The 26,157-nt window shown below is 33.5% G+C and overlaps 2 protein-coding genes across 3 annotated transcripts in view; both read left to right on the top strand.

Moving 5' to 3' along the window:
• Positions 1–2,406: 2,406 nt before the first annotated feature.
• LOC110093511 (peptidyl-prolyl cis-trans isomerase E) lies at positions 2,407–15,392 on the top strand. The gene is made up of 3 exons (XM_020818417.2): positions 2,407–2,563; positions 2,644–2,907; positions 14,992–15,392. Exons 1-3 carry the CDS (start codon positions 2,527–2,529, stop codon positions 15,204–15,206), a joined length of 516 nt encoding a protein of 171 aa, XP_020674076.1. The 5' UTR covers positions 2,407–2,526; the 3' UTR covers positions 15,207–15,392.
• Positions 15,393–16,286: 894 nt separating this feature from the next.
• LOC110093514 (solute carrier family 25 member 44) overlaps positions 16,287–26,157 on the top strand; it is a 39,906-nt gene continuing 30,035 nt past the window's right edge. The window contains exons 1-3 of one of the 2 annotated variants that reach the window (XM_028699532.1): positions 16,287–16,652; positions 17,791–18,172; positions 20,482–20,678. In XM_028699532.1, the coding sequence (XP_028555365.1) occupies positions 16,597–16,652; positions 17,791–18,172; positions 20,482–20,678 (635 nt within the window). In that variant the 5' untranslated portion in view covers positions 16,287–16,596. The remainder of the gene's footprint in view (positions 16,653–17,790; positions 18,173–20,481; positions 20,679–26,157) is intronic. The other variant, XM_020818420.2, reaches the window with a different exon arrangement.

The raw sequence follows: 26,157 nt of genomic DNA, 5'->3' as shown, positions 1-26,157 counted from the left end.
TTGTGTTTTTTTGCAGGATTTTTGTGTAAATTTGATAGACTGCCGTTACGCTGCCCGATTTTCGTAGATTTTCGGATTTGCTTGGAATTGATAGATTAGATTGATGTGCTTATGATTATTGATATGATTGTTATAGATTGCATAATATTGATTATTGAATTGCTTATTGATTGATTATTGATACTGGGAAACACGTATAGCCTGGTTGAACATTGGTTGGAGATTGATATTGACCTGTACAGGATGGTGGGCCGACGGGCTTTCCTTTAAACCATTGATCATTGATATAACGATTGGGAGTCATAAGGAGTTTTATATGCCGACGGGCGGCCGACGGGCAAAAGAGTGACGACTCTTATTGATAGAACCAATGTATGGATATCTACAACAGCAATATGGATTCTACAACAGCACTATTGATCATGACTAGTGTTTGTGCTTGTCGAGTAAGACCATTGTATGGAATTGCATGTTTACTGTATTGATTTATGGATTCATTATTTTATAGATTCCTACTTATCGACTTTGATTGGATTTACTAGATCATACGATTTCATTGATTTCACTGATTGATTGCTGTGCATCGACATTGAGCATTGATATAGAAATGGATGGATATAAATATTACATTGATAGCATGGACATGAATAGTATAGAATCATTGACACTGTTGCCTATAGATTCATTGATTTCTGCTTATAGATTCATTGTTACTACTGCCTATGGATTTATTGATCTTGCATATAGATTCACTGTTGTTATTGTTTATGCACCGTATTGACTGTTGCATGGATTCACTGTTAGAATAGATTGCGATTTATCGTACTGCTTTCCTCGTTTGATTTCATTGAATAGATAGTATTGATTAGACCGCATTGATCTGATTTGATAGCGATTGATTTGACGGATTGATTGAGTTTCTATTGTGTACGGATTTCTTCGAGATTGACATGGATTTATTGAGTTGATTTATCGATTCGCCTGCCGCTGCATTGACTGGTTTTATTGACTATGGATTTCCGCATTGCATAGACTCATTGACCATTGATTGACTTGATTTGATTGACCTGCGTATTGATAGCATCGCCGTGCTTTGATTTCAGTTGTAGGCTTTGGTGACCTGCTGGGCTTTGTAAGCTCATTATATGTGGTTAAAATTTTCAGGTCCGAGCAAGGCAACTGGAATGGAGTTCGATCAGAATGTCAGACGAATCCTTTCACTATTGATATCTGGGGCATCACATGACCTTCAAGTTAGCCACCTTCATCTCCTATAGGACTATCCTAACAAGCATCAATGGCCTTTTATGACCTTTTTATGCTACTTATTCCACCATCTTTTGGTTGTGTTGTATTTACCTTCAAGAGGACCATCTAAGCTATTATGAACAAATACCTCGACCTTCTAGTTCTATCTTGTTCATCACCTTAAGATCTTATCATTTTCACTTTATGGATAGCTATTATGATATATGCCCCTTATGATGTCACCAATATTAGGGTTTTGGCAATGCTTCAACATGTTTTGTATCAATGGATCCTCTAAATATAAGAAAGAGTAGCCCTTTTATTATATTTACTACAAATAAAAGTTATTTAAATTTAGACTAGACAAAGTAATACTTTTATTTTCATAGTTTTCACGTAAAAAATTTGTGCATCCTACTTAATTTACTAAGTTATTTAATTATGTGTGGGATTTATTTGATGTTGAGTCAATTAAAAACTCTATTGGACTTATATCATCTAGTATATAAAATGTAAAAATAGGGGACTTACATACATGACACTTAACATTTTAGGATTTAAAGTTAACATATAAACTTCGTATAGTACTCTATTAGTAGAGTTAACAACTTGCAAGACACTTGCAATACTGGAGGAAGGAATAAGGCAGACTTCCTACACCAGCAAAGCTCCTATTGATGATTTTTAGTTGAATTTGGAGAATGTGGTGGTTTGAGGTCCGAACAAGGCCAATACGGGCAACTGGAAATCAACGACTAAGACTTCGTTTGGTTATCCGATACTTTTGTAAGAGTTAGTTTTAAGAAACATCGGTTCAGAGAAAGTCGTTTTCTAACAAAGAAGCATATATAAAAAGCTTTCTTAAAACATTAGAAAAAAATGGTGTTATTGAGAATGTGGTTTGAGGAAGCAAATAATAAATTTACCGTTTTAAAAAAGAATAAGCACAAAAAACATCCAACCAAACTAAGCCTAAGGAAATCACAATGGCACATTCATGGGACCGATAGTTTGTGAAGGGTAATGAGACTAAGGGCTATCCACAATATGTGAAGAACGATGGATTGGGCGATGCTGTCATGGGATTGTAATTGGAGTGTAATTTTCATGTTATTTTTATATTTTGTAGGTTATACATGCGAATAATAAAATTTAAATATTAATTTATAAGGTCTATCAAAAATATGGGTCTTAAATTTACGAAAGCCAGAACACCAGCGGTGAAGGTGTAAAGAATCTATCTACCTCTTGGTAGCACCTGATTCTCGCTCGATCAATATGAACCTTCAAGTACAGAAGAACACCCTTTACGTAGGTAAGGCCTTCTCTTTTTTGCTTTCTTCTGGTTCTATAGAACTAACTAGGGTTTTGGGTGGCGGTTCTGTGGCGTTATAGGTGGGTTGGCGGAGGAGGTAAATGAGGCGATCCTGCACGCAGCGTTCATTCCCTTCGGTGACATAAAGGACGTGAAGACGCCGCTGGATCAGGCAACTCAGAAGCATCGGTCCTTTGGTTTTGTTACCTTCCTGGAACGTGAGGACGCCGTCGCCGCAATGGACAACATGGATGGGGCCGAGCTTTATGGTCGCGTCCTTACCGTGAACTACGCCCTCCCCGACCGCATCAAGGGAGGAGAGCAAGGGTGGGCCGCCCAACCCAGTAAGTTCACTATCTCCTTTCTTTTCATAGCTAAATCTTGTCGAAATTCTATATATTTGTGTTTTTTCTTCTTCGCTGAAATATTCTAAAGCAACATTCTTTCTTCAAACGTGGAAGACTGTAGTACAAGTATAGAAATTGGCTTGATTAATGAGGGATGGTGCAATTTCTTTGTTTGTTGCTTGCTGAAATATTTATCTATCTGCTTTCATTATGCACATAAAAATTAGGATTTAGGCATATTGTTGAATATAAATTTGTTTGTGTAACATCAACATCTCAAAGACATAAATGTTTAAGAAACAAGAGCAAGAGGAGAGAAAAAGATAATTTAGAGTGACAAGATTTGGGATTTTATTGGATTGCCAGATAATTTAAGATTGGTGCAAATGATTTCAATGCCCCAAACTCATCTTCTAATCCCTATTTATAGGCTGAGGCACAACGCTAACTGAAAGTCTACATTTATGCATTGGGAGAAAGGAATTTAGCCAAAGTTCAAGAGTCCCAACCCTTGATATCTCTTCTATGAGTTTCTTTATTTCTTTATTTATATTTTTTTATAGAAGATTCCAGTTGCTTTGATATGAATGTCTCAAACTCACCTTCTTACCCCTATTTATAGGCTGGAATTGAGGCACAATGCTACTTGAAAGTCTACATTTAAACATTTATGCATGGGGAGAAGGGAACTTAGCCAAAGTTCAAGATCCTTCCAATCCATTTTTGGTATTGCGATCTTTATTAGTGTTGTAAGCCAATGTATGAACAATTCTATTGAATACCACATGAAAGTTGTTAAATAGCTTCGAAGTTACCTCAAAATGGCACCAGGAAAATGCTTGCTTTATAAAAAGTCATCCAACAAAAAATTGAAATTTTCACACATTCTTATTGGGGTGGAAATCCATCAGATTAAAAATCTATATCTAGTTATTGTACTTATATATAGGGAAACTTGGTTGCATGTAGAAGTAGAAAGTAATATGTTGTCTCAAGAAGCAGTGTTAAGGTTGAGCATAGAGCATTGGCGCTTGGTATTTACGAAAGAATGTAGTTAAAAAGATTCTTAGCAGAATTAAACAATCAATATAGGGAAAACATTTTTCTGAAAGCAAATACTGTAAAAAATTGGGTTATTTCTGACTTTCTGTTAGAAATTAGAATTTATAGCATAAACTGAATTGTCATTAAAAGAGCCTCATAGGAAATATCTACAGACGTTTTGTTTTCCATCAGTAATAGTTTTTGGCCGATTACCAACAAATTTTTTGAAGGGAATGCCGACATAATAGCATTCGTTGTAAATGAAGAATTTAGAAAAGAAAAAAAAATGTTGGGTTATATATCTATTAAATGGATGCATCCATTGATATTGAAATGGGCCACCAACTCTTATCTTGTATGATAGACATATTGATAAGTGATTCATTAAGTTAAGAAAATCTAGTGAAATTTTTTTCTCTAATTTGCACAATATTATCAGAATATTCAGCTTACTATTCACCAAAGCCTCCTATTTTAAATATGTGGAGCATAAATCCTTAAAATATGCTCAATTTAATTAATGGATTAGTATTAGTTCTGGTAAATGCAATAGATGTCGAACACTCTATTAAAATACAATCGTGACACTTCATTTCTAATAATCTTTTGGATCTCATATCATCGCATCTATTTAAATGTGAGGTTTATCAATCTAGAATTTTTAGTTGTTGAATCTATTCACATGCTACTCTTCATTGATCTAATGTGAGCGAATAAGTAGCTTTTAATTTTAAGATTTTTCCACCCATTACTTCTTGGAGCTCCAAATATCTTTTCTTGCATTACACTTTTGAGTCCATTCTTGTTTTTCAATATTTTACCTTTTACATCCATCACATTGTTAAATATGTTGCCAATGAAGTTCTTTTCAATATGCATCATATCTAGATAGATTGTCTTTTAGTAGGGTAGATCCAAAAAAATATTTCTACTAGTTTAGTTGTAACTAATATCATAACTCGAAAGTTTATAATCTAATAATATTAGTGTGTAAGTAATTTTTTATATTGTACTTATCATTGTCCATAATTGATCCCTAGTCAACTTTGGTGGTGACTTAAATTCACAACTTTGTTCTTGGAAATTATAACTTTATTTTTTGGAATATATGGCAACTAGGTAAGAATATAAAATGATAATCAAATCATGAAATTTTCCCATAATATTTTAATGTGAATGCTTTGGATAATTCCATGCAATACGAGCAAACTAACTTTTCTATAGTGCTCCACATTGATAACATCTCATAGAACAAAAAATCACAAATGTGCACATAAGTGTTTCTTTCATTTGATTTTGTTTTAGATATCACATGTAAGCAAACATTCTGTCAAAATTTAAACTCATGTATCAATTGTTGTATTTTTTTTTTGTTAAAACTCACAAGAGGGCCTATGTGTTCCATTAAAAAGAAGAGGTACATGCTCGTAAAGGATCAGAAGCTCTCTAAAAGTACAACATTTGAAGTAAAACCTACTGAGCCTGAGATCCTATCTATTACAATAGAAAAACCAAAAAAGAAAGAGTAAGAGACAAAATTACAAACCAACTCCAAGCATCTCAGCAAAGACGGACAGTAGCAACAACATCAGCAGTCACCAACCACACTGAGTAGCACCCACATATAAATGATACAATCAATCAGACATCTAAAGACGCAACCCTAGCTCCAAAAACTGCAACCACAGCAACAACCTGCTAGAGACAAAAGAAAAGAGGCAACACAAGAAGAAAAAGCTAACCCCACCAGACAAAAAACTAACAACACTAGGCCACCATCCCACAACTACGAGGAAGCAAACACCAAACAACCCACAAACATAAACTATTTTTTAGATTTCCGCTTTCTCCGTTTACCAACCCGAATGAAAACATCATGCACAACACGACTCACATTCAGATCAAACAAGTCATCCTATTCATTCACTTCCTTTTCACCAACCTCATAAGAAGGAGATGGTGAGCTTTTGAGCTAGTTAGTTTGCTCCACAATAGTTTCTCCCGATCTAACGTCCAAATGAGCTTTCAAGGCATTAGAAGAAAGTAAAGCAATCAAAACATCAACAAGATGCTCAACCACATCTAGGGGTGTAAGTGAGCCGAGCCAGCTCGTGAGCGGGCTCGAGCTCGACTCGTTAATGAGCTTGTGAGCCAAGCTTATAGAGCCGCGAGCTCGAGCTTGAGCTCAAACTCGAGCTTGATAAGGCTCACGAGCAGAGCCGACTCTAATCACTATTAATATTTTAAATAATTATTATTCTCTTAAATTTATGTATTATAAATTAAAATTAATAATTATAATATTAGTTTGATGTTTTCAAAGCTATAACGGTACAGTTTTTGTTTGAAAAATTTACATGGTTTTTTTAAAAAAATAATAATAATTTATAAAAAGCATTTAAGCATACATGCTCAAGTTTGTAATAAAGGCTGCAGGTTGTAGCTTTTATTAAAAAACATTAAAAAACTGCATTTTAAAGGTATTTGGGCAGTAAAAGCTGCAGACTGTTGAAGGTATTTGGGTAATAAATAGACTTGTAAGTCTGTAATAATGCTGCAGGCTGCAGCTTTTATAAAAAATATTAAAAAATAAAACTTGATTTTGAAGGGATTTGGGTGGTAAAAGCAGAGTTCCGGCGGGAGAGTTTATTTATTTTTTCTTTTTTTGGAAAGCGAGTTATGCATGGCTGTTGGAGCGCAAGCAAAAGCTCGCGAGCCGGCTCGGCTCGTTTGGAGCTCACTTTTCGACTGACGAGCTAAGCTCAATAGAGTCAAAACTTGACTCGGCTCGACTTATTTACACCACTAACCACATCCGACCCCATAGAAGAGGCCGACACAACCAGATCAAACAGGAGTCATAGGAGAAGTCACAGAAGGATCCAAATCACTAGAAACAACGTTTGCATCCCCATATTAACATTACAAAATTCCTTATCTCCCACATTCAACAACTCATTACTAGAACCATAACCAGAACCAACATGGACAGGAATATTAACATCAATCTTGCCCCTAAGAGAATTCATAAAGTCATTATCACCACCATCCACATCAGCAGAAATCACAATTGTCCCAAAATGTTCAGATTCAGGAACACCAGCAATAGGAACCACCAAATCATACCCAACCGCCAACCCCATGTGAGCAACCGATTCAAGTAAAGGTAAAGCAATACAAAGAGCGTTATTATCCACACCAATAGGATTCTCACCCATAGGAACGGGTTCTAATTTATCACCACAATTTATCACCACAATTTTGACCCATCCACACTAGAAGGGATAGGAGGATTAACTAAATGAGGATTCAAAATATGACATTCAATTTTAGAATGATCCAAAACCTTACAATGACCACAGCAAGAAAGAAATTCTTCAAATTCCACCAGCTGAATATAACCCATAGATTCAGAACAAACCCCAACTTGGTTAGCGTATCACTTGGTGACATCAAGATCCACAAGCACATGAGCAACCAAAGGCCTTGTACCATTAGAAGTGACATTATCCGTTCGTAAAGGCCGGCCAATCAAGGAGGCGAGCCCATGCAAAATTCGAGGAGAGAACAAGTGTGGATGCTGACATGGAAATGAAACCCAAATGGGGATGGCAGGAGATTCAATATTAATGTCAAAGTGAGGAGTCCACTTAAATAACTTCATGAAACAATTGCTAACGAAGTAAAACCGATGCGAGAACACACGACAATAATCTAAATCGTTCACAAACGTAATCAAAACGTTCTTAGCATTAAGAAAAGTGACTGAAAATTCTCCCATGAGCTTAAGTTGAAAGAAGAATTTGCGGATAGTATCAATAGGTGGCCGAATGCCAGAAAATTTTTCTGCCAGAGCAAACTCAAACGGAGTAGCCAAAGCCAACATTTCTTCATAAAAAAATCCATAAAGACAGTAAACCCTTGCAAGAAGTGACTTTAAGGGCGGGAAATTCTGACAAGGACAAAGCTCCGGATAGAGCATCCCTAAAAGAGTGTGATTTGAACTTCCGGTCCAAAAAACCAGGCTCACATAAACAATTAACAACCATCAAATTGATAATTGCAAGAAAACCTGGGATTAAAGAGCAAGGAGAGAGTTTGCCCAGGAGAAGCCGACGAAAGCGACGCGGAGGTGGAAGGACAAAACCCTAGCCATTCGTACTATCCTGTTTATCTTTGTATCAATTGTTGTAAGTACACATCTATTTATCATTTTAGGTTATGTGGTTTGAGTATAATTAACGTGATAAACATATACTGTGTAGCCATGTATATCTCTGCACAGAGATTATAAGGTGTAAGTATTACTAGCCAACTTGAGGAAGATGAAATAGCTTAACTATTAGGAGTAAAACTATCGGCACATCAGCTAAGTAGAATGTTTTGTGGTTCAAAAGTGAACTGCTGATGTGCACGATTTAATTGCTTTCATGCCTCAACATATGATGGATGAATCAAAATACTTGGTTTTGTAATTCTCTTGCGATTTCATATCATGTAACCAATAGCACTTACAGATGTATAAACCTTTGTAGACGTGGAATTGTACGTAAATATAATAACCTACTATATGAGAGATTCTTTTGCTTCTATTACTTTTCGCTTTTTCGATGATTGGAGTTACATTATAGTGCTTGCATCCAATTTCTGTCAAGTCAGCATTGTAATTTAACATACAACCTTTACTAGAATAATTTATTTTTTTTACACTCAAACCTAATCTAGATACTAATTTTTTTTGTTTTATGTAAATTAGCCGAGACTAAGTTGTTCGTTGTATTAATTTCTTTTATCAATCTAAACTATTGATTGAAATATTAACGCGGCATATTAAACTCTGTTTTAATGCTAAATATTATAACTGCAACCAATAAGTCAAAGTAATCAGTGCGACCATCCCAAATTAGTTGTTGTGTTGTACATAATAATTCATAAAATTCCTGGGCTTTTTTCTTAGGAGGCTCTTCTATATATTTTGTAAATTGTTGGTCAGTTGTATTGAGTATTATCTTTTTGTATATCCCAATATATTCATTGTTTATTGGTGTATAGTTTCTCAAAGCATTGTATTGCGAGAGTTGATATGCGACTTGTTGTCTCCATGTGATGTCCATAATAAATAATTTGGTTGGTATCCTCTCTAATATATATTGATTCTAACTTCATTGGGTGCAAGGTACGTTTGATTTTTGTATTTAGAGCATAAACATCTAAAATTTCCTTCACATACTGATGGTTCTTGAAAGCTTCGTACACAAAATATTCAATACCCCCGAGGAATTCATCAGTTAATCATTTACGCCCAGGTAACAGTTTATCATAAATTAACAATCTTTGACTTCAGATATCTATGTATATCTTGTATTTATGCAAAATATAAATTTACTAAATATAATTATGCTTAACAAATAAATTCTACATGTGAAATACATTTCACTTCATTTCACAATTAATAAATATTAATTTACTAAATATAAATTCCACTTGATAGACCATACATCTAAAAATATTTATAGATCTACGAATGAGAATTTAAGATTTGTTACAAATATGTTTCTAATTTAAAAAGAAATCTAAATCTAATGATTAAAAAAACATTTAAACCCTAACTTTTTGAATCCAAAATCAAAGAAACTAATGGGTGAGATATTAAATTAATTATAAAATAAGGTAGATAATGAGATTTATCCTTAGATTGATGGAAGGATTGAAGAAATTTGGTATAAAATTGATTTCAATGGATGACCGAGCTCTCCAAAATAAGGGGACGGAATAGGTGGAAACCCGAATGGAAGAAGAAGGTCTCGATGGGGCAAAATATTTCAGGATTTTCGACGGGTTTTCATCAGAATATCAGCTAGAAATCAATAAAAAAATTCAGGCATTTTCTCACTAGAATTTTGCCGCTTATTCCGTCTGGTGTATTCAACCAATAATTTCGTCGATAAATCCGCATTTTCCTATAGCTTATGAAGTGGAGGCATCCATAAAATTATATTGTGTCAATGAGATTGTCATAAGTATTGCAAAAAATTATGTTCACTGTGACAGGGCTAAGATATATTGAGAAAGATCGATATTTGATCTCATTAAAAAAAAATGATTGGCCCAACTAAGTTATATTCCAACAAACTCTCAAACAACAGGCATTTTTACCAGGGCTTTACCCTTGTTGTGTTTTGATAAACTAATAAACAAGTTGGTCATAATCATCATATACCATCCATCCTAAGGGGTGTTGAAATAATCATTCGTGTCTTACACCTTTCCATCTTGAACAACTCAACAATCCATAGACAATCATTTCTATCTGCAACAATTAGGCAACTCATGGATAGCAGCTTTCCATCTACAATAATATATTAATTCATTGACGGTAGCTTTTCAATAATCCATCAATTCGTGTGCAACAATAGTTAATTTCTACTGTATCTTCCTATTTCGGTTAGATTACATTGAGGATCAGCCTTAAGCTCATATCTTTTTGCTTTAGTCATGGATGTTCTCACTAGACATTTGCAAGAGGATGTACCTTGGTGTATGCTTTTTGCTGATGATATTCTTCTTGTTGATAAGACTAGAGAGGGAGTTGAAGGTAAACTTGAATTATGGAGGTCAACCTTAGAGTCTAAAGATTTTCGCTTGAGTAGATCTAAAACTGAATATATGGAGTGTAATTTTAGTAGCAATAAACCTAGTGAGGGGATTGTGACTTTGGCCGATCAAGTCCTTAATAAGAGTACACATTTTAGATATCTTGGATCTATTGTTCAGAGTGATGGAGAAATAGATGGGGATATTATTAGCAAAATTCAAATTGGATGGTTGCAGTGGAGGAATGCATCAGGCTTGTTGTGCGATAGAAAAATCCCTCTCAAACTTAAGGAAAAATTTTATAAGATGGTGGTGAGACCTACAATGCTTTATGGTGCCGAATGTTGACCATTAAAAGAGCAGCATAATATTAAGTTAAGTGTTGCAGCGATGAGGATGCTTAGGTGGATGAGGGGCTTTACCCTTAGAGATAGGATACGAAATGAGCATATACGTGAAAAGGTTGGAGTAGCTCCAGTGGAAGATAAGATTAGAGAGAGTCGCCTTAGATGGTTTGGTCACATTAAACGGAGGCCTTCCAATGACCCGGTTAGGAAAGTTGAGGTATTAGATTTGACTTATGTTAATAAAGGTAGAGGTAGACCTAAAAAGACTTGGTTAGAAAATATTAAAAATTATCTTTCTTTATTAGATTTAAATGAGAATTTGACTTTTAATTGAACACAATGGCGAAAAAAGATTCATGTAGCCGACCCCACGTAGTGGGACAAAGGCTTGATGTTGTTGTTGTTGTATTGATATTTATTTCTCTACTTATTTATGTACAATTTTTCATATTATATTTTTCATAGAACAAGAAAATAAAATTTGGTCATACAATCTCTCATTTTTTACTCTCCTCTCCTCTCATTCCAATTTTCGAGTTATATAGTGGTTGTTTTCATAACTTGTACTTGAGACCATCAAAATACACTATAAAAAACTAGATCGAATTCATAAGCCTGCTCTCATTTCAACCATTTCAATTTTATATTTTAATGCATGTGATATTCGTCAAGGTCCTTGTAGCTTGGTGTATAAAGATAGGCTTTACAAAATTCAATATTTGCCAATTTCTTGTAATTATTGGCAAGACGCAAGAGAGATTTAAAAATTCATCTCGGCATTGTGGTCATCATAAATCTTTATCCTTTGGATTACGACTTCGATTCAATTCTCGAAAATGGTTTCAGGCATTCTATTTTAGGAAGGAAAAATAACGGTAGGCAATTTTAGAAAGTTCAGACAATACAAAATAGTCTGAGATGTCCATGTATTCATGTGGAATCATTTTTATTATGAGTTATTTGATTCTTTGCCATTGTGTTTTTTTTTTTTGTTTCCTCTGGTGATATATGCAGAGGATTTATCCGATCGATCGTCAACAGTACTTATTTAAGCCGTAATATATTTTCTATATGTATTTCAAAATGAAAATCATTGCTGTCGATCTTAATCGATGTTACAACTTACTAGTGATAAAATTTCATGAGATCTTATTGTTTTCTATCCATTGATCAAATATATATAAAAAAAAGAGAAAAATAAATGCTGTTGCCTAAAAGATCTTACCGGTGAATTTAATGGCCAAGATCAAATCCAATGATTTTTATCTAAAATTTTTAGGGTTTGTTTGAGATAGTTGCTACTTTTTATAAAGTTGTTGTTAAATTATTATGGGGAAATCAACTTAGCTATTCTGGTTGTATAAAGTAGCTTTCCATCACAAAAATATAAAAAGTTGTGATAAAATAACAATAAAGCAATAGCCAAATAAAATTGTGATTGCCATCTGAAAAAGCTAAACAATGAAAAATCTATCACAAACGGACTCGTAATCTCATTTGAGTTATGTGAAAGTATGTTGTATCCCTATCCAGTTCATGGATTAGATATGCTTGATCGGTAGCAAAATAATAACAATTCTTGTCAATTTATGCTTGATATTATTATAATTGTGGGTGTTTACTATATATTATTTTAGTATAAATTAACAATGTATTCATTAATTATTAATACTATGTATTATTATAAGAGTAATTATAATATATTGTCATAAATTAAATTATTTGTACTTATGTATGAATATATGTGACACTAATGATCTGTTTGGGTTGACTACAACTTTTGTAAGGCTGTTGTGGGCATAGTTGTCAATGGCGCAAAATAGCGCGCGCCATGGCGCACGGCGCGGCGCGGCGCACCTACGGCGCCATGTTCATGGCGAGGCGCATGTGTTTAAAATAGCGCGCGCTATTTGCGCCACATGTGAGCCATGGCGCATTGCGCACGGCGCAAAATAGCGCGCCGTATTGTTTTTAAATTTCTGTATACTTATAAATATTTTTTATATTTAAAAATATATCTATATTTTAAGATAAACGACTATTCATTGCCCTAATTTCACGAAAGATTTTCTATTTGCTGCATCCGCCGAACACATCCCGCAGTCCCTAAGTCGAGGTCGCTGAATCTATCCCGAAGTCGAAGGTTTTTTGTTTTCTATTTGCTGCATTCGCTACTTCCGCCAAATCTGTCCCGAAGTTGAAGTCGTTGTTTCCGCCGAATCGTCCCGCAGAGCAGTCCTTCTGCCAAATCCGCCCCCTCCTTCGTCTGTTCCAATAAAAAATCTTACCAGCTGACTCTGATTTGCAACCTCCGTCTGTTCCGCACAGCTCTGTTGTTTTGCACGGCTATTTCTTACAAGAATTTAGAACTTAACAGGTATGCTCGGTTGTCTTTCATTTTTAATAATATTTCATATTCATGCTTATTATTTTATATTTTTTATATAGCTTGCGCCATGTTCAAAATAGCGCGCGCCGCGCCGTGCGCTATGCGCCATGGCTCCAAATGGACCTTTGCGCCATGGTGCGCCATTCGCCGTTAACAGGTATGGTTGTGGGGAAAATAATTTTTTTGAAAGCTGTTGTAAACAACAGCTTCTCAGTATAAAAATTTCTTGAAAGCAATAGCTAAATAGAACTTAGCTTGCGGTTCGAAAAACAAAGAAGTAAAAAAGTTGCCCCAAATAGATCCTAAATTTTTAGGAATGTTAGATTATAATATTTAATAACTTTTGAAAGGGAGTCTTTAAAGCATATGAGTTGGGGGAGGAAATACTTCTACTTCCCCTTCCAACCAAATAATCAAAGCGGTTCACATCCCACTTGTTATATTTAGGATCTGTTTGGGATAATTGCAGATTTTTATTAGAGTTTGTAAAGCTGTTGTGAGAAAAATAGTTCTTTTAAGAGTTGTTGTAAAAAGCAACTTCCTAGCTCATAATTTTTTTTTTGGAAGCAACAGAAAAAGTATAGTCAAACATAATTGTGGGTGTTATCTAAAAAGTAAGCGGTTAAAATGTTGTTCCAAATAGACCCTTAATCAATCAGCTTCTTGAGCTTCATCAGAGCTAAAATTACATTCGGTTTTGAATAAATTTGGAGATGTTATGTTACATTATTCTTTGTCCAACATTTATTCATATGCCCACCTATATCGATTTGCATGCATAAATGCTTAGATCCACGTATGCTTAAATTTAAATATAAATACATATATTAATATATTTATATGCATTAATTCATTCATTTATGCATTGTTTTTAAAATAGGATCGGACCAATCGATTTAATTGTGAACTGGTCAAGTTGCTAGTTCGGTCTAGTTAAAAAATCGGATTCACATTGAAGCAACGAAAACCAATTTGAATTGGTAGTTCAACTGTAAAACTGTTGAACCATATATTTAAAATTTTGAAATATATATTTAAAATCATATATACAAATAAATTGAAGTAGCTGTCAGCCTGCCACATTATATAATTTTATTTGTTACTTGTGGTTTATGCTTTACTCTATATAAAGAGAACTTAAAGTGATGTTGAATTAAAAATCTGTGAGAATTTTGCATGAGAGTTGAAGTATTGAACTATGAAATTATTTGGATTGTAAATTTAAGCTGAGAATACATATACTTTATAGAAGTTAGGACCATAGAATTTTTTTATATTATAAAATTTATATAGTATATTAAATATTATATTATTATTTTTATCATATATATGTAATTATTATTATTATTAACCTTTCTTAATTTTAAAACCTATTAATATGCATATAATTATATTTGTAATATATATGTACTTATATTCACATTTATGATTAATCAAACTTTTAATAAGCTTTATGTTGAGTTTTAATCGAGTTTGTTCATGATCTTTAATCAAAGTAGTTATGTATTCTTTTAATTGAGCTTTTGATCTTAGTATCAATATCACAGCCCTGGCACTTAAGAGTTGTAGTAACAAGTGTTTCTCATACTTAGCCATAAACCTACTGTATTTTCCTTCCAGCAATCGTTTGATTCAAATGGGTTTGTGAATCCTATTTGATATTTCTTTTATCCAGAGCAATCTGACCCGATTTTGTGATTGACCCAGTTTGGGCGGATGCGGACACCTGGTTTGAGAGGCAACAGCAGGAACAAGAGATGCAGCGTCTGCAAGCAGAGCAACGGGCAGCAATGCAAGTTGCTGAGGAATTGCACAGAAAGAAAATGGCTGAAGAGCGACAGGGGGAGAAGGAAGAGGATGCTGAAATTAAATCTGACCCTATGGCTGTGGCTGAAGCGGAGATTTTAAGCCAAACTACCTAAAATATTCAGTTTTTTAGTATATGTTGTGGAATCACATAAATTGTAGAAGGCGCAAGAATGAAAAAAATTAATCTTTCATCTTCTTTTTGTGCTGTTGTACTTCAAAAATTGTTTACTTTGTTGAATTCCGGTCTCTTCGCTGCTCAACTTTTCAGCTGAATTACACTTGATTGATTCTCATCCTCATCCTTAAGGGTTTTTTATTTTAAATATAATTTTATTTATATTTATATGAAGGCCTTGTTTTTTATTTGTGTAATGAAGCAGAAATGAAATATTGTTAATGCAGCTCAACTCGCAACAGCTCAACTCACTTGATTGATTCTCAGTTTTGTTTTTTTGCTTTCGTTTAATGCTAAGAATTTACGGTAATAGTACTACCTGCTTAATGTAACCGTATCAATCAACATCGGGGATATGAGTATAACATCCCATACCATTTTGAGGAGCTCTTCTGCTTTCTTCTTCATTTTAATTTACTGATCCAAAAGACTTGAGTGACATTTGATTAATTTTTCCAAAACCCTAAATTTAAAACATAGATAAATACATATTGTAAAATCACAGGATCTGGAGGGCATGTAAAAGAATGATGGATTAAATTTAAAAAAAAAAAATCTGGAAAAAATTCAAATAATTTTTTCTTGAATGATTGGATTTTGTTCGAATGTGGTTCCAATTTAGTTCAAATAAATTTGAATTGAACAATCCTAGCCAAATTTGCTTGTAGTAGAAATTAATAGATATTTTGTGTTTTTTAGTTCAAAATAATCTCAATTTCATATCTAACATAATGTAAAATTTAATTAATCAGCCATAAGTTATATTTATTTTAAAAAAAATAATTATGAGAAAATATAATCTAATTACATTTGAATCAGTATGTTTTGGTTTTTTGGTTTTTCTCTCTCTAATAAAAATCATATTTAAAAAAATAAGAGTAGAAAAAAAAAAAAAATTAGAAAAAACATGCCTTATAAAATGCGGTAGCCATATTGATTCGTTAGGACCTAGGAATATGATAATAAATAGTCGTCTAAAGTTTTCTTACAATAATAATAAATATACAAAGTTTTTTATTCTTTTTAGAATGATGAACGAGTCTAAAATCATAAACGCAGAAACCAAATCAGATCCTTTCATATAACTCGGAGAACGAAGCTTGCATCTTTTTAGCTTAAAAAAAAGGAAGAGTCCGATTTGGATTCTCCGCAGCCACCTCGGCGGTTGCACGATGTGATTCGAGCATTCTTGTCATCATTGAATGGACTCTTTATAGGGTTCGATTTGCTTCTGAATCTTCTCTTTTTCTTGTTGTTGTTGTCGTCCTCCTCCAGTTGGGGGTGTCTCAGCTTGGGTTATTCGGGCTTTTGTTCTTCCTATCGGAACCATGGATTCGAGGGCGAACATGACGTCATTCGATCAGAAGGAGATCAATTGGGACAAGTAAGCTAAGGATATCTCCCTTCTTTAATGTGCATTCAATTGATTCCTTGGACTGCTAAGTCAGATCTTAGATACTAAGATTTTGCAGTTTCTCCGGCAAGGCTTTTTTTTTTTTGTGGGGGGCGGGGGTTTGGTGAACAAAGTTATATTCTAATATGATCTCATATTTTGTTTTTTCTTTATTTTTTTGATCTTTCACTTTTGCGAGAAATGTGAGATTGTACCACAAAATATTAGACTTTGTTCTTTACTGAATTTCTCTGATTCGGTTTTCCTCTTTAACTCTGTTCATTACTGCTTTATTTGGCGAGTTTATGATGAGAGCAGTTGCGTTGCGATTATTCATTATGACCCTTTTTCTGTCGCAGATATTGTCGATGTTGATTTTGAACACCTTAAAGCTTATATCTATGTTATATCGGCATGTGAACACTCCATAACATGATTAACAATGAAATCGTCCGTCACATTTTCAGATTGCAAGAGTTCTGCGCTTTTTGATGAGATATATACTAATTGCTGCCCCTATTGATACGCATATAGATTATTACATGCTGCCCATCAAACTATTGCACCTGGTAGTAGTTTTTTTGAGTAATGGATGGTGGCGTTTTGCCTTCCATGCAGCCAATGTTTTTCCCGTATGTTGCTTTTTGGAATTGTGAATTAATGACTGCATATATGCTCTAATATCCACTACTTTTTCTCTGACTCAGGTGAGTAAACATCATGTTACCAGAAAATAAAATGTGTAGAAAAGTGTACTATCTTTTATTGGTCACCTAGAGTGTCTGAAATGAACAAACCAATAGCAAAATTGATCAATTTCTGATTGACAAGCATTCTTTAAAAATTCGTTTTTATTGATGTTTCTTTTTGTTGATCTTTTTTTTTTTTTTCACTTTACCTTTTTGTATGCGTAGGCAGTGAAAAAAAAAAAAAAATCCCCTTCTCATCTCCTCAGAATTGCTTCTGTATCATAGTTGTTTCTACATCAATTTAAAGAATCAAAGGAAAGAAGAAGTTTTGAACATCTAACACTTATTTAAAACACTCAGATTATCCCATAACAGAAATTGTAATTATATTTTGCCAACTTGTCTGATATATTACTATATGTCTTGACAAATCTCAACAGGCTTGACAAAACTAAGTTGTTTGTCGTAGGAGCTGGCCTCTTTACGGGTGTTACTGTGGCCTTGTATCCAGTATCTGTTATAAAGACCAGGATTCAGGTCGCCTCAAAAGACAATCCTCAAAAGAATGCATTAGCAGTTTTCAGAAATATTGTAAAAGTTGATGGCATTCCTGGCCTATATAGGGGATTTGGTACTGTTATTACCGGTGCTGTTCCTGCTAGGATCATCTTCCTTACATCTTTGGAGACCACAAAGGTCGCTGCTATAAAAATGTTGGAACCTTTTAAACTTTCTGAACCTGTTCAGGCTGCTGTAGCAAATGGCCTTGGCGGAATGGTAGCATCTATATCAGCTCAAGCTGTATTTGTTCCCATTGATGTGGTATGACACAAAACCTAAGTATGAATTTTTTATTGGTTTTCTATGAATTTTTTTAATTCTTATTGTTAAATTAATAAGTTCTATTCATGGATACTGATTGAAAATGTTCCTGTCATAGTATATGAAAAATAAATTGTTCATTGGAATGAATTTGCCATGTTTTTAATGTGTATCAATATCTTCTTTCTATTGTATGACTCCATCGAGTTGAGAACTTTCTTTAGTTGTTGGGGATCATATTCTATATTTTTCTTAAGAAATAAAATTATGGAGCGATATGTCATCTCTTATTACTCACTCTTTAAGGCCATCATTTGCTCTGCCAATATTTTAGAAAAAACATGTATGGTTGACATTTGAATAGCCATATGTAAGTTCTAGTTCAAAGTCAAGCTATATGAGTCGAACTCTCTTTTCTTTAATGTGATATCTAGGGGAAGGTATTGTGCTCTAATCATTTCTCAAGAAACATGAACTAAGATGTGTTTCAAACTTTATCTCACTTAATTAAATGTTAATTGCACGGGAGGTTTTAAGAAAGGGCAACATACATGCTGTCATTATATTAGCGTGATAAATATCATAGAACTCAACATTAAATATGTTGCTATGTGTGTGATTGCCTTCATTGTAAAATTTGTGATAAATGCTCTTGATATGATATAGTAAATCCACACTTGTAGGATAGAACAATATGTTCTTCCATTCACAAGTGGTGTGGGAACTGTAACTATATATGATAGAGCAATACGTTCTTCCATTTACAAGGGGTGTGGGAACTGTAACTATATATGATAGAACAATATGTTCTTCCATTCACAAGGGGTGCGACAACTGTAACTATATATTATTGTGAAAAGTCTATCGAATTGTGCTCTTTCTTTATTCAGATTCTTAATTATTTGCTCTATGCACTTGGACGTCTTTTATTTTTATCTAACAACTTAGTTCAACTTATTAATGTATAGTTTTTAAAGCTGTTCAGGATAGCTAGCTATGATTGAGTTCATTGTTTTTTCAGAGATGCTTACCATTCTGTTAAAACTCGGATAGGATTGTGGATTAAGGGATATGGACTACAATGTAATATTTTATGAAAGATTTGTACTTCTATCTAGAATCTCCCAAGTTTTTGTTATCATTTTAATACAACAACATTACATCAACAACAACATCAAGCCTTCATGAATCTTTTTATTTCATTGTGTCAAGTTAGTCAAATTCTCAACAACAACAACAACATCAAGCCTTTATCCCACTAGGTGGGGTTGGCTACATCTATACTTTTTCTCCATCGTGTCCTGTTAAGAGTCTAATTCTCATTGAAATCTAATAAAGAAAGGTCATTTCTAATATTTTCTAACCAGGCCTTTTTAGGTCTACCTCTACCTTTCTTAATATAAGTCAAATATAATACATCTACTTTCCTAGCCAGGTCATCGGAAGGCCGCTGTTTTATGTGACCAAACCATCTAAAGCGACTCTCTCTAATCTTATCTTCCATTGGAGCTACTCCATCCTTTTCACGTATATGCTCATTTTGTATCTTATCTCTAAGAGTAAACCCACTTATCCACCTGTGCATCCTCATCTCTGCAGCACTTAACTTAATATTATTCTTCTCTTTTAATGGCCAACATTTTGCACCATAATTCATTGCAGGTCTAACCACCATCTTATATAATTTTTCCTTAAGCTTGAGGGGAACTTTTTTATCACACATTTTAAGGAAAGAATTATTTATTTATTTATTTTTGCTTTTGGTGGATACTATGGCCTCTATGTAGGAAAGTTTTCTAGTGAAGTTATCCCTTTGCTTAGTGAGAAAAAAAAAACCCGCTAAAGAAAGCTTTTATTGATTTTAAAAAAATGTTTCATAATATTTAGTTTATGTTACTTTTTTAAATCCTATTTTTCTTATAATTAGTTATTGCTGGGATATTTGGTTGCCTCACACCGTGATGCATATTAGCTTCTTGCTTTCATGTGATGTCTCTCTGGTGTTCTTTATTTTGGGGATTCCTTAGTTCAAATCATTGTGATCATTTGTTATTTGAGAAGTAGTACTACATGTTTTTTTACCTTTAAGGGTGTTTTGCAAATCTTTTCTCTTTCTTTGTAAGTTAGTTGTATGATCCATATTGTCATGTTTCGACTATTTGGTTATTGTTGTTGTCAATTCTGAATATAAGGGATATGCTTGTAAGTAAATTTAGTGGAATAGATTAATTAGAATTGATTGTGCAATAAAAGTGGACATAAAACTTTAAATTTAAATGAATATATAAATAAAGTTTTTCTTCTATTAGGTTAGCCAGAAGCTGATGGTACAAGGATATTCTGGTCATGCAAACTATAATGGTGGATTAGATGTCGCTCAAAAAATTATCAAAGCAGATGGATTCCGGGGCTTGTATAGAGGATTTGGCTTGTCTGTTATGACCTACTCCCCATCAAGTGCAGTATGGTGGGCAAGCTATGGTTCTAGTCAGCGTGTAATCTGGAGGTAATGCTCTTGCCAGTTACATTCTTAAAACATGGGCTTGTTTAAAATTAGTATGTTGGCTGTTCTAACACTTTTTAGTCATCCAAACGTTATGACACTGCACTTCATCCTATTTGAACTTTATTGTTACATTTCCGCCTTACCATTGTACTTTTGCTTGCATGCTATACATTGTATTGTTATTCATATTTTTCTTTAAACTAGTTTAAATGCACGTACACTCAGTACACATTGATAGAACTTTATTAAATAATAAAAATATTCTTTAAAAAAACTATTTTTTATTGATTATATTGTTTATTTAAAATAGGTTTATTTAATAGTTCTACATGTTATCTTCTTTTTAATGATAAAACAATAGGAATAATTGTAAAGATGATATAATTCTTGATGATAAGATTGAATAATATTTGAAATACATATATTGCAAATGCCAAATAATAAATGATAAAATGAATTAATTATTGATAATTTTTTTAGTGATATATAATTTAAAATATTTGGCAAGCACATCTTGCTCCCATATTATTATCTATAATTTCTGGATATATTTTCATTATCATTTATGTTATCAATTGAATATTTATTGTATCGAGGTACTTATTCAGTCTCTAATATTATGGGCTCCGAAAATTTGCACCCCAACCTCTTCTGCTTTTAGGAGAGTTTTAATGAATTATGTTCCGGGATAAATTTTTAAAAGGTAGATTGGGTTTGAAATAAGATACGTCTCAAAGATTTCACCCTCATTTTACGAGGACTTTATGATATGAGTTCTGGTTTCCTTTATGCGTAGCGTGGGTTTAGTTTTGCGATCTTAATATTTAAAATTGGAAATTTAGCCATCTTGCATTTAAAGCAGAAGTTGGGGGAATGGATGATGGACCCGATCAAAATCCCATTGTTTCGTTTTCCCGGGCCATCATAGTCCTTGGTCTACTTAGTCAGAGGAGGTAGTCGACCTAACATGACAGAAGGATCCTTGTTGGCAGTTATGTGTTGCTTCGTCCAATGGTACCTTGTAAACCTGAGATGAGTATTTATTTAAAGGGATAAATTTGAATCCACCTTAGCTAATTGAGGGCTTTGTGATCAATCAATTATATCTTATTGATTCATATCTCAAAAATTTGATGTTGTTGGAGAACATATGAGCTATGACCATAACCGTAATATAGTGGAGTCGTTGGACCAGTCATCAGGTCAGACCACAAGTTCTTTGTGGAGTCATCCGACCAAATCATTGATTAGAGGATCAATGTCACATCATTGCTGATAGTAGATTGAGAATGAATTTTAGTGATATTCTTGACCAGACATTAACTCTTTATGAGCTGAAGAAGTTTTCAAATTGCCCACCTCAACAAATTGTTATGGATGATGAATGGATTTTGCTTTAAGCATATTGATGGTTAATTTTAATTTGAAATATTTTAGGTTTTGATATTTTTGGAGTCTTGAATTTTCATGGGCATTTGGAAGGCCTTTGTAAATATTTGGAGTCCCCTTCGGTTGAGATTAACATTCAACACGTCCATCATCAGGGTGGCTTATGTGCATTTTTATTTCATTGATTGAACATTGTCAACTCTGTCTATTTTTCGACAGAGGATTGAGTTTGTTGTTAGCTGTATGATTTTATTAGCAAATTTTTCTGGTTATAAGCATTGAAGACCTAATACGAACAAATTAAAACAAATATTTTGGTCGACGTTGTGACCGTAAATTTGTTTGATAGATCAAGCCATGTTAACTCCTACCTACTCACATAGAAGGATCGGGCTCAAACTTGAATTTATCATTTGATACAGGTAGCATCATCAGACATGATGTGTGTATCTATAACACGCTTGTCGGGACTCATGCGAGTATTTAGGGGGCATTTTTATAATTATTTGTTTAACATTGTCAACTCTGTCTAATTGTTGACAAAGTATTGAGTTCGTTGCTGGCTTTGTGCCTTTACTAGTTGATTTTCTTCTAATAGATTTTGAAGGTTTAATAAGAATGTATGAAATAAATATTCCTAGCGACCTTGTGATCGTATATTTGTTTGATGGTTCAAGCCGTGTTGACTCTTATCCATTCATGTAGAAGGAATGGGCTTGAACTTAGGTTTATTCTTTGACCCACACAACATCCTCAGATGTCACGTGTGTGCCTACAACATGCTTGTTGGGACCCATGCGGGTGTATATTCTTATATGTATACATATTAATATGCTTGCATGTGTACTTTCATATTTGTATGTATACACATTGCAGTGCATGTGTGAGGGCATTTTAAAATATTTGGTGTTGATCAACTATGTGAATGATCAACATTTGGGTGTGCATAGTGCTCTATGTAGAAGCCTATAAACGACTTCTATCCACTTGTATGAATGTTGTGGATCCGGTGTCGTGGTTTAACATCGCGCTGGGTCTCATTTGGAAGCCTGTAGACGCCTTATGTCTGCTCGTACGAGTGTTGCCGATTCGGTGGCATTGCATTGAGTTTTGTTTGGGGAATTTGTAAACACCTTTTGTCTGCTTGCATGGATGTTGTCATCTAATATCGCAAGTGTTTGCGACTTTGCGTCTATTGCAGCTCTGGCAATTTTGCTTGTAGATGGGGTGTTGTGTGCATCATAAGTTCATGCACGTGCCCATAAGTGGATTATTTTGTTCACCCTGAGTCTCTGTCATATGCTCATGAAAGCTTGTGCTCACTGTGGGTTCTTAGCCCTTGTTTGCAAACTGAGTAATTTGGACATGACAAGTTATTTTGATTTCATCATTTATTATCATATACATTATTCATCATTCGCCTCTACTTGCTTATTGACCTTCATTTGAAGATTCTCCACAAGTTCACTTAGTGTTATATCTTTAATATGATTGTGTATTTATCAAATTAAAGCTCGGTTCCCTGCATTTTATCTTAAGTTTTATTACCTGTTGTTCTTTGTTCAAGCCCATTTTGTTCATTTAAGTCCCCTGTTCACTGAAAACTGTTAGCCTCTCGGTGTATTCTCCATTTGGAAAATTTTAGGAGGCATAGCCTGCCCTCCACGTCAAGAAAGACGTATACGGTCGGTGTTGAATGACACCGCGGCCGTAGTCTTCAATCTTACCACACCAAAAAAGGTGTGTTTGAGTCTTCGAGGGTACATATTTGAATACGCAAATTTTCGCCATAGGCACTGAGGCACATACGGGTACTTAATTTTTTACCCCTCCATGCTAAGAAAAGTGTGCACAAGGTTTGCCCGCCTCGCCGCAAACGCTTCGCCTGGTTTTCTCCCACCACGATGAGAAATGAGTGCATAGGGGGTCCCCCGGCGTGCCGCAAACTCCGAGAATGGGACTTGAAGGATTTTTAAGTTCAAAGAGCATTATACCTTTGTAGCGAGCAACGACGGTGACAACATCAAGGCGAATGCACAAAAATCTTTTCCACTTATTATTATTGTTATTTTTATTCTTCCCCTTTTTTATTCTTATTTCTCCTTTTTTCTTTTCTTTTTCTCTTTTTTTATATTTTGATGTTTGTACATATATGCATATGTACATGTATACATACATATATGCATATGTACATGCATACATACATATATGTATACGTGCATGTATACATACATGCATACATATATGTACATATATGAATGTATATCTAATTAATAATAATGACATTAACTAGTAACACTAATGCTATTAATTATGTTAACTAATAACAGTTGATGTTAGTCAACACAAAATAAAATGAAATGATAAACAAAAGGAAAGAGAGTCACTTACTGTTTGGGAGTGTAGGTTGATTTTAGGTGGATCTTAGTGGGCTTTTATATGGGGAGAAAATGCTGAGTGGGCTGTTGGATTTTAGTGGATTTGGAGTTTAGCTTTGGATTCCACGTGAAAAATGAGTGGGGAGCAGGTACTAGTTTGTTGTTGGCTTTAAGTAGCAGTATTTGGAGGGAGGAGTCGCTATATGTGGTTGTTGAGGTCGGCAAACAGGTGAAGAAAGGTTGATCCTAGATCTCGGCTGGGAGAGGGGTGCACGAAAGGTTGATACTTAGACTTCATAAGTATTAATGTAATTTCTAGGTATATTAATTGAATATGAAAAATAATCTGAGCTTCTAATATTAAAAATTGAAGTCCTAATAAAATTAAAGTGAATAATTAAACAATATCTGTAAGTAAGATTATTTATTATCATTCTCAAGATTTTTTATTCGATTTTTCATCATTGGAAGGATATTAAAAATTAGAATTGGTGATTCCATTTTCAAATATTTTATTTCAAACAAAAAATTTGATGAATGAGATTATGGAAGGAATTTAAGAATCATGATTTATGAAGAATGTATTTAAAATTAGGAAGAATACCTAATAGGATTAACATATATATATATATATGATTTGCTAAATATTAAAAATCTATAACAAAACCCTTTGATGTCATAATAATTAGCCTACATATAAAGCATTAAAATCTCATGAATTTTTGGGGTTAGGAGGCTTGGAGGAGAATATGTAAGGATGTAAATACTAAATAGGAAAGAGTTACGAAAGTTTTATGGCATATATTTAATGTTTACATATGAATATAAGACATTGTAAGTCAGACAATTCCAAATAATAAAAGATAAATAACAACTCAATGCCTTAATCAAACTAAAAAAAAAAATTATTCCTCTCACACTTAATGTTGTTGAGTATAGAATTGATGTGATAAAATTTTTAATTGATGAAGTCGAGTAAATTCTTTAATTATCGGTGTTGGAGCTGAATTGTTTAATAAATCATTCAATTTAAATTATGAATGAATTAAATGACCTAATTTTATACTAGCAATAATATAAGGCTAAGGTTGAAATCATCATAATAGATTTAATAAAATGAATGACTAAAATTTAATATGAGAAGAATCACAAGCCATTTTTATAATATATAGTATAGATAATATTGATAAAATTAAGGATGCGAAGAGACTTTTCTTATAATAGAGTTATTTAAGAATGTATTTAATAATTTGATGCATTTAATAATAACATCTATAAAATTGAAATTATGAAGGTGAAAAGCCATTCTTATGCATTTATTAATAGGGTTGATTTATGTATATTTGTATGATAGAGAGTATATAATTTCAAAATAGTAAAATGCTATTTCAATACATTTATAAAGTACTTCCAATAAAAAATATCTTTGAATGGATACAATAAATATCATTATGCATCACAAATGAATTTGTCTTTCTAAGAATCAAATGAAGGAGATATGATAAAGATTTGTTATGTTGAATCTTTTTCAAAAGAAAGTATGATCCAAATGATGAAGAATAAATGTTACATCCATTAACTTAGCCATTGCAACCATGTTGCCTATTTGTATTATAGAAATTATAATTTTTTTAGATCATAAGATATTAATATGATTGCAACTGAATATTATCAATTTGAAACCAATCATGCATAATATATATATATATATA

This window comes from Dendrobium catenatum, unplaced genomic scaffold (genome assembly GCF_001605985.2).
Source record: "Dendrobium catenatum unplaced genomic scaffold, ASM160598v2 fragScaff_scaffold_133, whole genome shotgun sequence".
In the NCBI taxonomy this organism is placed as follows: Eukaryota; Viridiplantae; Streptophyta; class Magnoliopsida; order Asparagales; family Orchidaceae; genus Dendrobium; species Dendrobium catenatum.
The sequence above is the reverse complement of the archived record's forward strand: the minus strand, read 5'-3'. Positions and strand labels throughout refer to the sequence as shown.

What these genes read in the sequence shown, in the direction of transcription:
- LOC110093511 (XM_020818417.2), top strand. Translation starts at nt 2,527, where the DNA reads ATGAACCTTCAAGTACAGAAGAACACCCTTTACGTAG. An exon ending in GAAGAACACCCTTTACGTAG is followed by an intron (nt 2,564 to 2,643) that starts GTAAGGCCTTCT and finishes GTGGCGTTATAG; the next exon opens with GTGGGTTGGCGGAGGAGGTA. An exon ending in AGGGTGGGCCGCCCAACCCA is followed by an intron (nt 2,908 to 14,991) that starts GTAAGTTCACTA and finishes TGATTGACCCAG; the next exon opens with TTTGGGCGGATGCGGACACC.